Source organism: Aspergillus viridinutans, assembly GCF_018404265.1.
Source record: "Aspergillus viridinutans IFM 47045 DNA, scaffold_12, whole genome shotgun sequence".
Lineage (NCBI taxonomy): Eukaryota > Fungi > Ascomycota > Eurotiomycetes > Eurotiales > Aspergillaceae > Aspergillus > Aspergillus viridinutans.
The window spans coordinates 1,041,603-1,056,295 of NW_025091228.1; the positions used below are offsets into that span (position 1 = coordinate 1,041,603).

Here is a 14,693-nt window from a genome sequence, read left to right on the forward strand (position 1 = left end):
TAGATTAAAAGCTGGGGTCTAGGTCCTTGATCAACGCCCGCTATCGTGCACTAACGTACAGACGAGACAAATTAGGTAACTGGAATCCGCACGGGCCGTATTCATGGTCAAAAGTACCCATTGTGGCTTCATGAGGGATACCCCCGATTGGCCCCATCGGACGAGATGCCTACATGTCCAAAACCCAATTGGAAACCTCCTCAGCGGCATCCATGCCGCGGAGTGCCCTGTGCGTCCTGCCAAACCGACGGCGCGGGCCAGATGACACCTTGCAGTGCGAGTCGAATCTGACACCTCATCCGCCGCTTCAAGCGCAATCATGATTGGAGGGATGAGAAGTTTAATCTATAAGAGTTGGGACCTATCACAGGAAATACGGAAGAAGTTTCCCGCCCTATAGCCTGTGCTGTGGACAGCCCTCGCTAACGGTAATTTCGATATGTGGGCACAAGCAGATCATCCCGCAATTGGGTAATGGCTGATATCTATCAAGTTGATGGATCATCGAGGCGCTCGTTCGGCAATGCGGAATGTCAAATTATTGATCTTCAGCAAGCCGTTAGAATGACAGCTCACGGACGTTCTATTTCGAGCAGAAAGTACGAAACTGCATGTATATCTTTCTACTTGGAACCAGCCAGCTAAACTAGACATCCCCCTCGCTCAACGTCAAAGAGACAGCATCCTCAGAAGGTAGAACCCCAGAATGGCTATGGATAAAGGCACAAAAGCCATCGCCGTCATGTGGGTGATGACCATACTGTCATTCCTATTCGTGCCTCTGCGCCTGTACACGAGAATCTATATCATCAGGGCGCTCGGGCTGGACGATCATGTGTACAACCTTGCCTGGGTATTTATAATCATATTGCACAACCTTCATGGATTGACTGATGCCAGGTCTTCTTGCTGCTATACACCGTGTTTCTCACCATTTCAAATCAACACGGATTCGGGCAGCCCATCAAGGCCTTGTCCTTGGACGAGGCGGTGCACGCGATCTACTGGGAAATGGTCGGCCAAACGTTTGCCGTCCTGGGAATGGCCATCGCCAAGCTGTCTCTGGGTATCTTCCTCCTGCGCATTGTGGTCAAGACGTGGCATCGAGTGTCGATCTGGGTATCCATGGTCAGCCTGTCTATGGTCTCTGTCATGACGGCCGTGATCTTCTGGACCCAGCGACTGCCATCTAGGTCCATTTATGATCCACGCGTCCCCGGGCGGACTCTCGTCAACGTTGTTCCCTTTTCAGTATTGCTTGGCTGTAAGAGTCTGATCTGTGTCAGAGATCGTACCCAGACTTGAGCTGATAGATCTAGCATGGTGTGCCGCGGTGGACTTTTACTTTGCCATCCTGCCTTGGATCTTCATCTGGAAGCTGAACATGAAGCAAAAGGAGAAGTTGGTCATCGCCATTAGTTTGAGTCTGGGATTCATGTTTGTTGCCAGCCCTTCCATGTCTCACCGGAGACGCTGACTGTCCCAGCGCCGGTATCTGCGGTGTGATCAGAACGATTGATTTGGGCGGGCTCGCAAGCTCCAATTACACCGGTCAGTAGCCTGTGCTCCTACCATCTCCGGGGTCTGTCAAACTGACATACTTGGCACATCCCAGAGTCCACAGTTGATCTGATCATCTGGTCAGCTGTAGAGCTGGCAGTGACACTCATCTGCGTCGGCATCCCCTCCATTCGCCCCCTCTACCGTCATGTCGTCCACGGGTCACGGTTCAAAGAATCCAACGAGGGTTATAAGAAGTATGACGAGAGTGGCGAATCGAACCCGGCGATCCATATGAAGCCCCTGGGTAGAAAGGCTCGGAAGGGTGATCTCGACACCACGACATCGACGATTTTGGGAGATACTGGATTTGATATGCCTCGCGGCGAGACATCAGCGTATGTTCAGCATGTGAGGGAAACGGACCAAGAGAGGCTCGTGGGTTCTCCCAGAGGGCCGCATGTCCACTCCATCCAAGTGCATGAGGAGGTGACGGTTGAAAGGAGCTCAGTGTTGTCTGGCTAAAGGTTGTAGGCACAGTAAAAGAAGAGAAAGGAGCAAAGGTAGTTAAGATGTAGGTTTTTAGGGCCAGGATTGGCTGAATAATTGATGTTATGAAGAGTGGAGGAAGCTGACTGTATTGGTCAAATATATATCCGAGAAGACCAACTCAGGTAGTGGGCGCTGCTGTTATGTGATGCTGCTTTGAGTTGCGCGACCCTGGGGGGGGCCTAGGGAGTGTAATATACACATTAACTTCTGCCTACACTCCAGCAATGACACTGCAAATGAGAAAGCCTGGTTGTCTGTACATTCCCTCTTTGCCTGCCATGCTATGTATGAACCCTATAATCTAAAGACACTGTGACTAAAAGACTGCAAAGAGTATAAGCTATAAAATGGAATACAATGGTCAGGGAGATATGGAGCTGCAATAACACCTATAGAGCAGCTTGTTCAAGTTAATTATATATTGTATCATTGCACTACTCTAGCTTAATATAGTTCTTGAAAGCTGTCCTATACATAATTGAGAGACAAACTTGATAGGCCATGATATTTAAAGAAGGCGTATTCAACGGGATATATCCATTACTGATCCGATTCGAACACGAAATCGGTGATGATTATATGTGTTCAACGTGTCTAACTTAAGGATTTGATCTCCTTGTTTTCATTGCTCAACAGATAGACAAAAGTATAGGGTAAATTAACATAATTCTTGTCACTCTTCCAGATCAATGGAGGCCGCCTCTTCTGGACTGATGGGCGTGAATTTCTCACTGGGTGAGGACTTTTCATCCAATAACGAATTGTCAGCGGCCATGGCGATTTGGTTGTAGCCGTCTGTACTGCCAGCTTTGAACTTCCCCCAATTGCCATATTCATCCCATATCGTGAATTGGCCTGTGAAAAGGCCACCAATGTCGCCGTATAACGGACGGCCCCCCAAGGTGAGACGGGTGAGACAGAGGGCACCGTGTCGTTGATTGACTGTGATATTGGCTATTGCGTTTGGGTGCCCTGCCTGCTTTGTCTGTTGCGAGCCAATCGGCCACAGGTAGTGCAGATGGGTTTGCTCGACGATGATGACGTTCCGCGAGACTCGTACGTAAGAATACTCAACCGGCGGAGGGTCCGAAAAATAGCCGCCTCTGATCTGGACTTTTTTGAATCGATGGACCTTGCTGGAAAGATAGTAATTGTCCTGATCGAATGAGTGAGTCCCGTTCGTAGTCTTCCCATTTGCGGTATTCTCGTAGCCACTGAACTCGACATTACTCATGTTGTAATGTATGGGGCTTATACCGGTAATGGTCACATGGGAGTCGGAATGCCCAGTCCCTCCGCCGGTATGATAGATCCCTTGGGGGGTCTGGATGCTTGCCCCGATGTTCTTGTGCTCGACCCTTGAGGTCGAAACCCACCAGGTTTTCTTTTGAAAATCCGCTCTTGGATCGGAGGCGTCGGTTTGCTGCGTCTCACTAGCCGCAGTGGCCGGCAACGCATGGTGGAATTCATTTTCCACGTCCGAATAAGTCCAAGGGGTCGACAGTTGCGTAGTAGGATTATAATAATCCACAAGCTTGATGGTGTTAAGCTGCGCTGCGCTTAGTTTGTAGATTGTATTGTTGGCTGGATTGATTGCTTCAATCGACACAATAACAGGCACCTGCATTTGACCGTTGGCGAAGAGGCTATCTCGAATATGATCACCTGGGCTGGTCTCGACCTTCATCTGGATGACTTCCCACTGTACAGCCATGATAAAGTATCTGAAAGAATTCTGATTGATTGATAGGATATGAATGAGAATGAAGATGTTTGCTACCGAAAGAAGGGATATTCTGAGAGATATTTTGAGGGGATATATACATATATATATGTTTTGCTTGCCTTTCATTCAACACCATTCAACACAGGTCTCCCGACGGTAACCCCTCTGAGATAGAACTGATGTGTTGGCATTGACAACTCAGGGGGCGACTGATCCTCTAGACGCTGCATGGCATATTGTCTCCACTCCCAAATGTGCTACCTTGGGCGCTACTGTACTGACAATGCTCGACAGGATGGCGGAATGCAATGTTGGCTTTGGGGTCCTCCTCTTCCTGCCGCACATCAGGCGCTGTAGATGAAATCTTACCCAATAGGAAATATGGCTTATACAATATCCAAGTATAGATGCTTCAACGAAGTTTCAGCTGGGCGTTTAGCATGCATATACCCATGAGGACAACGTACCATGTTCATTCGGAACCCCCGAACTCCTGATCCTTCCTGCAGATTCCCCGCCATCGAAATGTAACCATGGCCCCTGGACACTAATAATACCCAATAGAAAATATGTCTCATACAGATTAACCATATATAGATGCTCAAAAGCAGTTCAGCTGGGAGCTGAGCACCAAGATGCATATACCCATGAGGACAACTCACCAACCATATCCATTCGGAACCCCCGATGAACCCCTGAATATCTTGATCCTTCCTGCAGATTCCCCGCTATTGAAATGTAACGATAGCCTCCTGGCACCGGGGCCAGAGAATATTTCCGGCGAACGGGGTTGGCAGAATCGGATGCCTACATTGTGCGTGTCAATTTGGAATACGACAGGACAGAGCATGTGGTTGACAAACAATGTTTCTTGCCCAGTGGGAAGTTTAAAAATATGATGAATATATAAGGATATGTAGTTTGGGATATGCTTCCATCACACTCATCCTCAGGCTCTTCTTTTCCCCCACATTCCAAAAATTGTTTCAAGGAAGAAAAGAAAGAAATGTCCAGCCAACCTCCTTTTTACTCGCAGGGCTTCAATTTTGAAAGCTTCCTCCAGAAAGGAGTGGACCCTCGCACTGGACAATACTCGTGCTCGGTCGACATCTATGAAGCACCGGCCCAGACGCGCAATTGCCCCGAATTCAAGCTCACGCTGAGCTATCATGCTCTCAACACCCAGGACGTCGGCCTCGGCGCCGGCTGGTCCTTTAATCTCTCCTCGTATGAGCACCGGCAACGGAAGACTCTGATGCTCTCGACAGGGGAGAACTACCAGGTCACCGAGACAGCCAGCGTTTTCCTTGTCAAAGAACAAAAACTCAAAAGTTTCCAGGCCAGGAAGATCGAGTCGGGCTATGAGGTGGTCTACAAGTCAGGCCAGATGGAAATTCTGTCCAATGCGAACGACACGTATGATCGATCCGTCCCGATTGCGCTCTACGGCTCCAATGGTCGCTCCCTGCGGTTCATCTGGGAACGATCGGGTTCACAGCCCCGGCTCAGCAAGATCCAGGATGGTGATGACGATCTACTGGAGGTGAAGTACGAAACCTCTCGAGTAGTGATCACACAGAACCCCGGCACCCCGGAAGCCAGCACCTTCACCCTCGTTCAAAGGAGCAAACAGCTGGTGGAAATCCAGTTGCCAGTGAGCGAGACGCCACCTTGGGAGTTCTCGTACACGACTTTGGGCCAGTTTACCGGCCTCTCGCGGGTGAAAAGTCCCATAGGATTGATTGAAGAAATCAACTATAAACGGGACGGACATCGCATGCCAGCCCGGGCGCCGTATGAGGCGATCCCTCATGTGATTTCGCATGTCGTGCGGCCGGGCCGCCAGCAGCCCGCGATCAGAACGTCATATAGTTACTCCTCGTATAACTTTCTCGGGTACAATGGCGGCCGGGATTGGAGTGATATCGGAGATAATCTGTATCAAATGCGCTCGGAATATCAGTATACCTCAACGGTGGAGGTCGAAGGTGGAATGAAAACGACGTATGAGTACAACAAATTCCATCTTCCCGTCGTGACTCGGCAGCAGCAGGGCACAAAGAAGACCACGCAGACCATCGAATACTATGCGTCTCCCCTTACTTCATTCGATAACCAGCCTGCGCAATACCAGCTGCCAAAAACCGTGACGATAGCCTATGCAGACAGCCAGAGTCAGGCGGAGCGGACGGAAATTACTAGATATGTGTTTGATGAATGGGGGAATCCGACGCAGGAAGTCAGACCCAACGACGTGACAACTGATCGCACCTACTATCCGCCAGAAGGGGAAAGGCTGTCTGGAGCTGGGCAGGTGCTGTGCCCCGCGGATCCTCACGGCTTTCAGCGCTACCTGAAGACTGAAACGCTGACACCCACGACAACCCCGTTCCCCACACCCACCCGGAGTGAGCGCTTTACATATCATGAGCTTCCGACAGCAACTGGTGCCCTGACGAAGACGTTTGTCGCTGTCAAGGACCGCGTCACCCACGCGGGAGACCAGTTACTGAGCAGCGCAGAGTTCGCATATGTCAACCAGCCGGGGTCGAGGGACCATGGGCGCATCCAACAGGAGACCACATGGGTATCTCGAAATTACGCTACAGTACAGGCATCCGTCTATCAGTATCCAAGCAGCGTCGAATTCAAGCGGGCTCTGACCACTACCACCTTCGATGGCGTTATCGTCAGGGACGAGACAACCTTTTCTCTGTGCTCCGGATTACCCGTGCTCCAGACAGATGATGACGGTGTGCAGGATCGCTTCCAGTATGACAGACTCGGCCGGATGATCAAAGCCACGACAGCACTGGGCACCCGGTATGAAGCAACGCGCCAGAATGAGTACTCCATCAATGCGGACGGAACCGGCTGGCTGTTGTCAATGACCGATGCCAAGGGCGTCCAATCGCGATATATTACCGACGGTCTGGAACGGATATGCCAGGTGGAAAAACAGGACGATGGCGGCACCTTCCGCCTGGTACAGGAGCGGAGCTATAATGCCCAGGGCCAGTGTAGCAAAACGGCCGAGATTGATTGGCTGACCACGAAGGACACTCTGGTGGAACAACGTAGTAGCCAGGAACTGGAATACGATGACTGGGGCCAGGTCTGGAGAACAACAGACAGCAGTGGCCTGATCACAGTCGTGCTCACAGATCCGATCAGCTTGACCCGGACAGAAAAGATCGAGGGTGAAGGACAAACAGTCACCCAGTTAAACGTTTCCCGCGCTCCAACCCGGACTACGCTGTTGCGAAAAGATGGAACCCAGTACAGCAAGGTCGACTACCGCTACGATGGACTTGGTCGCCTGGTGGAGAAGGAAGATGTCTTGGGCCGCAAGACGCTGTACGAATCCGATGCTTTTGACCGCGTCACGAAGACCACTTGGCCGGGTGGCCGGGTGGCCAACGTCGAATATGCGGTCCAGAGTGCCGCCATGTTACCTACCGCGGTCCAAGTCAATGGCGTCGCTCTGGCGCAGCAATCCCTGGATGGGCTGGATCGTGTCACGGAGAGAACCATCGGCGAGCGAACCACGAAGCAAATGTATCAGCGCAGCATTCCACAACCAGCACAAATTACAACGCAAAAGGGCCATGAATCCAATCTGACCTACGAGCCGGGCTTGAGCCATGCAGTCACAGAAGTGACTGGCCCGGACGTTGAAGATGCGTACGGTTATGACCCACAGAGTGGGCTTCCAACACGGCTCAAGTCCTCTTACAGTACCCGGGACCTCCAATATTCTCCATCAGGGCACCTGAGCAACGAAATGATTCGGATCTCCCAAGGCGCAGGGTTCTCTGCACAGTCGACTTACTCGATGGCCGGGAAGTTGCTCGGTTACACGGATGTGCACGGACAAGAATATCAGGCCGAATATGATGCTGCTGGTCGAATGAAATCGATGAGCCTGGAGAAACTAAAAGAGGAGACACTGAAAGTCTCCTTCTCGTACGACAATTCAAGCCGTCTATCACACACAGAAGTGCAGGACAAAGCACGCAATGTTAGCCTAGCCTCCAGGCTCTCCTACGATGACTTCGGCCGGGAGGTCGAGCGGACTGTTTTCCAAGGGACCAAAAAGCTCTACCAGCTAACCCAATCGTACGGTGAGACAGGGCTAGTCGCTTCGCGCCACCTGGAAGACGGAGATGGCAAGCTTTTACGCGATGAGGTCTTCGTGTACGATGGCCACAATCATCTTGTTGAGTACAATTGCGAGGGGAGCCAGCTGCCTTCGCTTGAGCAGGGCCGTCTTCGAAGCCAACACTTCAACTTTGACGAATACGACAATCTAGTGGAAGTGAAAACGCGCTTTGAGGATGGGAGTGAAAATATTGCGCGCCATTCGCACAGCGCAGCGGATCCAACCCAGCTCATCCGGATTACCAACACCCACCCGGATTTTAGGGCTCAAATCGACCTGGAGTATGATGCCAACGGCTGCCTGACCCGAGACGAGCAAGGTCGCACCCTAGAATACGACAGCGTGAACCGCTTGCAGGCAATCCGAGATGCAAATGGTGCGGTCGTCAGCCAGTACCGCTACGACGCGTCTGGAAGGTTGATCTGTCAGATGATGCCCGAACAGCCAGACACCTATCTCTTTTACCGAGAGGACAAACTCATCGCCACGAAGGCAGGAGATCGCCAGGTGAGCTATATATCGGATGGCAATGAATACTGGGGGCAGTCCATCCAAGAGGGTGCAACCACACAAACTCAACTGTGGGCTTCTGACGGCCACCAATCCGTTCTTACCTGGTTGGATGCCCACCAGCCTGGTCAGATTCACCATCAGCAGTACACGCCACATGGCCACAGCGCCGCAGGGTCATCGCCCTCTATTGCCTTCAATGGACAGTGGCGTGATCCTGTGACCGGATGGTACCACTTGGGCAACGGGTACCGCGTGTACAACCCAGTCCTGATGCGGTTCCTTACGCCGGATTCATGGAGCCCCTTTACAACGGGCGAGATCAATCCTTACGCTTACTGCTCCGGTGACCCGATCAACCGCATTGACCCCAGTGGTCATTTCGGGTTCTTCAAGAAGCTCTTCAAGAGGTTCAGTTGGAAGAACCTGATCACCATGGTGGCCGGACTGGCCGTCAGTATCGGAGTAGGCATTCTCACAGGTGGTGCAAGTCTGGCGATCCAAATCGGTGTCGGAATCGCGGCGGGGGTCGTGGCGGGGGTTGCAGCGGGTGCCTTGGGCGATCTGGCCGATGGGAGGACCCCAACCTGGAAATCGGTGGCAGTAGATGCCTTCGGTGGGCTGGTCGGCGGTGCCCTCGGGGCAGTTGGCGCGGGGGTCGTGTCCGGCGCATTCAAGACCGCCATCCAAACCCAGCTGGGTCGAGTGGCATCCTACGCTCTTGTAAAAGAATCCTTCAAGACAGTGCTCAAGGGCGTCGTTAAAGATGCTGTCGTTGGGGTGATCATTGCCGAAGCGGCAGGTCATATCATTCCCTACGAAAAGGCCCTGTACCCATCCTCTGGCGCGAATGAGTCTCAATCTCAGAGCGATTCGAATGATCAATTGCCGGATCCGTCCTCGGGGGCTAGGGACCTCAGCAGACCAGCTCGGGGGGCCGGCGAAGGTGCCTCGACCAGCATGCCAGGTTCAAGTTATGGAATTAACCCGGGGATGGGACAGTCTATTCCCGATCTGTTGAATCGGGAACTCTCATGCACTTTCGGGCCGGTGGGCTTACCCCAGGGCAGGCCACAGTCCACGGGGAGTGGTGCTCTTGAGGCCCTTGAAAAGAGACGAAAGATGTATGCCTCTATGAGAAGCAGCATACGGAGACCACAAGGATCGACTGGAGGAAATCCTATGCCTGGCTCCGGAGCGTAGGAGATGGCACGCGATGAGCCCTACGCCTATTGATGGTGTAGCGATGAAAAGGCGGCTACCTCTTGCTTAAAAATAGGAAAACCTCTAGTACTGCTGACATTTTCCCAGCGATCTAGTCCAGGTGATAGACTGAGCTAAGTTTATATTAGCTGGTGACATCGAGTGCCGCCAGCCAGGTGGCCATCTTATGTGTGGAAGAAATGTTGTAAGAGGCCAGTGCGGATGACAAGAATATAAATTTAACGCCGTGTTCTTTGAAAGTAGAGACTGATTATAATCAGTGTGGCCATACTCAGTATGGCAGAGATCTGATCACATGATCTTGCTCAGTAGATAGCTCCTTCCACTGTATAATAGTAAACATAGATTTACATACATAATAAATTAATAAAATATCTTTATATTCTGAACCTCTCTTTACTTATTCTATAGATTATAAGCCTGGAGCCTCTTAGAGAGCTCTAAGGAATTATTCCTAAGCTCTTTCCTTAAGCTATTTTACTACTTTTTACTTTTAAAAAGCCTCTTTTAGTGGATATTCTGCCTAAAATATTTATCTAGGCTAGATATTCTACCTAAGATAGAAACTATCCTTTTATTACCTTTATTAATAGGGCCCTATAAAAGATTCTTATATTTAAGAATCCTTATAGGTGCAGAAGCCTAGTAGTTACCCTTAGATATATCTAAAACCTTATTCTCTTAAGGAATATATCTAAAACCTTATCTCTTTTATTAAAACCTTCCTTTAAGATACCTTAAATAGATCTCTATAAGTTACTATTACTTATAGGTATAGATTCCTATTAAATATAATCTAAAGCTATAAAAATATACCTATATAGCTAGGGTATTTAGTAGACTATAAATAAAACTTATAAGAAGCTAGAGCTGCTAGAAGTAGGCTATTAAACTAGATTATTAGATAAAGCTAAGCTTACTAAGCAGTAGAAGAGAATTAAAAAGGCTATTTAAGATTAGAAAAAGATAGATAATAAGGCTTATAGAGTTATTTATTCTATCTTATCTTATATTATTAGATATAAAGTAATTAATTTAGAATTATCTAAAGCTATTTAGGACTATCTTAATATAAAATATAATATAATAGTAGATATCTAGTCTTTTAAGGGGCTATAGATAGCTATAAATATAGTATATAATAGCTATAATAGAGTCTAAGATTATATATTAAAATTATTATAAATACTTAATAAATTTAATTATAGCCTTAAGGAAGGTAAGTAGCTTCCTAAATTTACTAAGATCTAATTCTTACTCTATAATCTTAGTAAGATATAGGAGATATTCCTTATATTTTATCTTAATAGTTACTATAATAAGAGAACTACTATATTTAATAGTATTATATAGATTCTGATCTAAGAGGAGATATATATAAAGTTTAATATATTATCTATAAATATTATAAAAGTATAGAAAGGGAAGAAGCTGGCTTAGAAGAGTAGTAATTCTAAGAATAAATTAAACTAATTAAATTAATTAAATTAGTCTAATTCTAATTTAAATAACTAGAAAGATTCTAATAGCAAGGTTCCCTGGGAAACTAGGAAGAACTAGAAGTATTACTATTATAGTAAAATAGGCTATAAGAAGCCTAACTACTAGAAGTTAAATCTAGATAAGAAGCCTAATAAGAAGTCTTTATCTAATTAATCTAATAATTATAATTATACTTATGTAATAGGTATAGATAATAAGATGCTTAATAGCTAATATTTAACTATCTTAATACTTAAAGAAATAATACTTACCTTTTATACTATTAATAATAATAATAATAGAGTCCTTACCCCTACTAATAATAATAATTTAATTAATAATAATAGTATCCTTACCTCCAAACTAAATAAATAAGATATTAAAGATATATAGATAGTAATTATTATTATTAATCTAGCTTTATACCTACATGCTAGTGCTAATAACTAGATTATTAACTTAGGAGCTACTAAATACTTTATTATAATATCTATAAACTTTATAGATAGCTTAAGGAAGCTATATAAATAGGGTATTAAGATAGTAATAGAGTAGGTTATATATTCTAATTCTATTAGAGATATCATCTTATATCTTGCATATCTAGGTAGATATACTAGATATATTATTATTACTAATATTCTCTATATCCCTAAAGTAGCAGTTAACCTTCTAGGCACTATTTAATTAGGCTATAAGGGTCTAGAAGTTAATCTTCTACTAGATAGTATTATTATTACTTACTTATTAGATAAAATAATTATTAGATATAGAGATATTATCTAGAATACCTATATTCTCTACCTTATAGGAAGCAATGCTGTGATTAAGGCTAATAAGCTAGTTAAACTAACTAAGTTAGATATATTATTTAAGATATAGCTAATAGCATTCCCTTACTACCCTAAGAGAGGTGATAATTAACTATTCTCTTAGTAAGATTATATGCTATAAGAAGATTATAAGTAAGCTAAGTAAGAATTAGTAAAATCTTATTCTAATATTAAAATTTATATCTAGACTAGATAAGAGGTCCTGAGTAAGTAATATATACTTATTTTAGATCTACTATATAATAATTACACTAGTATTCATATATTAAAGAAAGATAAGGTTAATTTAATAACTTAGCACTATTATTTTATATATTTATTAATTCTTAATATTATCTGTATATCTAAAATAGTTAATAGAATAGATATTAAAGAACTATTAATTCCTAAGCATGCCTATTATAAAGGCTTGGCTACAGCCCAGCCACTTAATTATGCAGCCACCCCTTATGTCCTAATTATTTTTAACCTCCTATTTTCATACCTTAAGCTGCTTTTAAATCATTACTAAATATATCTAGGATAGATAGTAAAGATAAATAGTATTCCCCTTATCTGATATTTAAGAAGATAAGGATTAGTTTTATTATAAACTAATCTACTACTCTTTATCATTCTTTTCTATTAATTATTATTACTAATTCTTACCTAGTTAATAGGTTATCTACCCTGTAATATAGATCCTTATAATTTCTAATCCTTCTTTTCTTTAACTATTTAAGTATTAGTTATAATGCCTACTAAATTTTATTATAAAGCTATTGCTTCTACCCCTTTACTAGTAGAATAATATAGTCCTATTAAAGAAATATCTTCTAATCTAAGTAACTCCTCTACTCCTACTAATTAACCTTAAGGGTTGAAGGGGGCTAAATTATAATAAATTCTATAATAAATTACTAAACTTAAATACCTTTAATAGATTTAAAGAGTTAATAAGTCTAAATAACTCTCTTACTAAAATAACACCTTCTCTTTAATAAAAGATAAGCAGGAAATTAAATTTAAGAATCTTCCTATCTTTACTATTAAATATTTACTCTAGAAAAGAGAAGAATAGCTCTAAGATATAGAATATATATTCTAAGGAGCCCTAAAGAAATATAGCCTTAATAAATTTAAAATTATTACTACTATTATATAAATAGATTCCACCTACAGGTAGTGATAGTATATTAAAATCTATGAAATACTAATAGAGAGATAATAAAACACTAAAAACTTATAGTAGTTCTTTAAGGACTAGACCTTAAGTCTAATCTAAGATACTAAAATTATTAAGGCTAATATTATTATTAAATTATATTAGGCTTATTAAYACCTAGATAAGGATCCTAGAGAATTTTATTATTATYTAGATTCCCTAGAATAATATTTTCCTTAATAAGATAAGAAGTAATAAGCTCTRGCCTTCTTTAGTAGCTTTATATTAGAGTTATATACTTATATTTAAGAGCACCTAGAGAAGCTACTAGATACTTAAGATAAAATAGTATCTATAGCTTTAAAATATTATACCTTTCTATAGAAATAATAAAAATAAAAGAGGAAGGATATTAGAAAACCTTAAGATAGTAATCTATTAAAATACTTCTAAAGTAATTTTAAAAGGTTTAAGAAACCTAAATAAAACTAACTTAATAAGAATAGGAATCTCTTAAAATATTATAAATATAGTAGTAAAGAATATCTTACTAACTAATATATTATAAAGGATGCTAAAGTCTAATTAATTATAGAAAATAATAAGAGGTTAGAATAAAACCTATACCTCTAACCTCCTATCTAGAAGTAGAGACTACTAGTTATTTCTATATTCTAATATAGCTACCTAATAGCCTTAAAATATATACTAATCTTAATAGCTATGCTAAGATTAATATTATTAATATTATCTTTATAAAATTATAAAAGCTATAGTAAGCTAAACTTACTACCCCTATTATTAGAGTAGTTAATAACTTTATTACCTCTACTTATAGGGTTTAGAAGGTCCCTATTATTATCCATAATTCTAGGGGTAATAAATAAAGTTTTAAATAAGCTTATATAGCTATTAATTAAGACCTATAATCTAAAGAAAGTCCTATTCTTCTTTTAATAACTATATTATAGAATCTCTATATCTACTTATTACTATAGAAGTATTAATAATAGTTTAAGATATTAATCTTCTCCCTAACCACCCCTTAAAAGTTTAGGAAACTATATTATAACTATATAATAGTATTTATATTAGTTAAGCTACCTAAAGAGGTATAGCTTTCTAAGGAAGAGAAGAATTAGAAATATTATTCTCTTAAAAATATACCTTTAGAATTAGCTAGATTTTATAATATATTCTTAGTAAAGAAATTAAAGATTATACCCTCTTATTTTTCTTAGGATTATACTATTAAAATAAAATCTAATAAATTACTACTATTTAGTCTACTATATCCCTTATCCTAAGCAGAACTTTATGAATTAAAGGAGTATCTTAATAAGAATATAGTATATAAAAGAATTTAATCTTCTAAAAGCCCTGCTAGAGCCCCTATTCTCTTTATCCTAAAAAAGGATAAGGGGTTAAGACTATATATTAATTACTATAAACTTAATAAGATAATAATAAAGAATTAGTATCTATTACCCCTTATATTAGAGATTCTTAACTAAATCTTAGGGGTGAAATACTTTAGTAAGATTAATATCTAAGATATAT

At 42.8% G+C, this 14,693-nt stretch overlaps 3 protein-coding genes across 3 annotated transcripts; 2 read left to right on the plus strand and 1 right to left on the minus strand.

Moving 5' to 3' along the window:
• Nucleotides 1–706: 706 nt before the first annotated feature.
• Aspvir_002774 (uncharacterized protein) lies at nucleotides 707–2,025 on the plus strand (the record flags this gene model as incomplete). The annotated part of the gene is made up of 5 exons (XM_043274370.1): nucleotides 707–853; nucleotides 901–1,264; nucleotides 1,320–1,437; nucleotides 1,487–1,551; nucleotides 1,616–2,025. The coding sequence occupies 5 exons, from the start codon at nucleotides 707–709 to the stop codon at nucleotides 2,023–2,025; spliced, it is 1,104 nt and encodes a 367-aa protein (XP_043130305.1).
• A 700-nt stretch (nucleotides 2,026–2,725) lies between these two features.
• Aspvir_002775 (uncharacterized protein) lies at nucleotides 2,726–3,766 on the minus strand (the record flags this gene model as incomplete). Its single annotated transcript, XM_043274371.1, has 1 exon — nucleotides 2,726–3,766. One exon carries the CDS (start codon nucleotides 3,764–3,766, stop codon nucleotides 2,726–2,728), a length of 1,041 nt encoding a protein of 346 aa, XP_043130306.1.
• Nucleotides 3,767–4,784: 1,018 nt separating this feature from the next.
• On the plus strand, nucleotides 4,785–9,653 carry Aspvir_002776 (uncharacterized protein; the record flags this gene model as incomplete). The annotated part of the gene is made up of 1 exon (XM_043274372.1): nucleotides 4,785–9,653. One exon carries the CDS (start codon nucleotides 4,785–4,787, stop codon nucleotides 9,651–9,653), a length of 4,869 nt encoding a protein of 1,622 aa, XP_043130307.1.
• Between the last annotated feature and the right edge of the window lie 5,040 nt (nucleotides 9,654–14,693).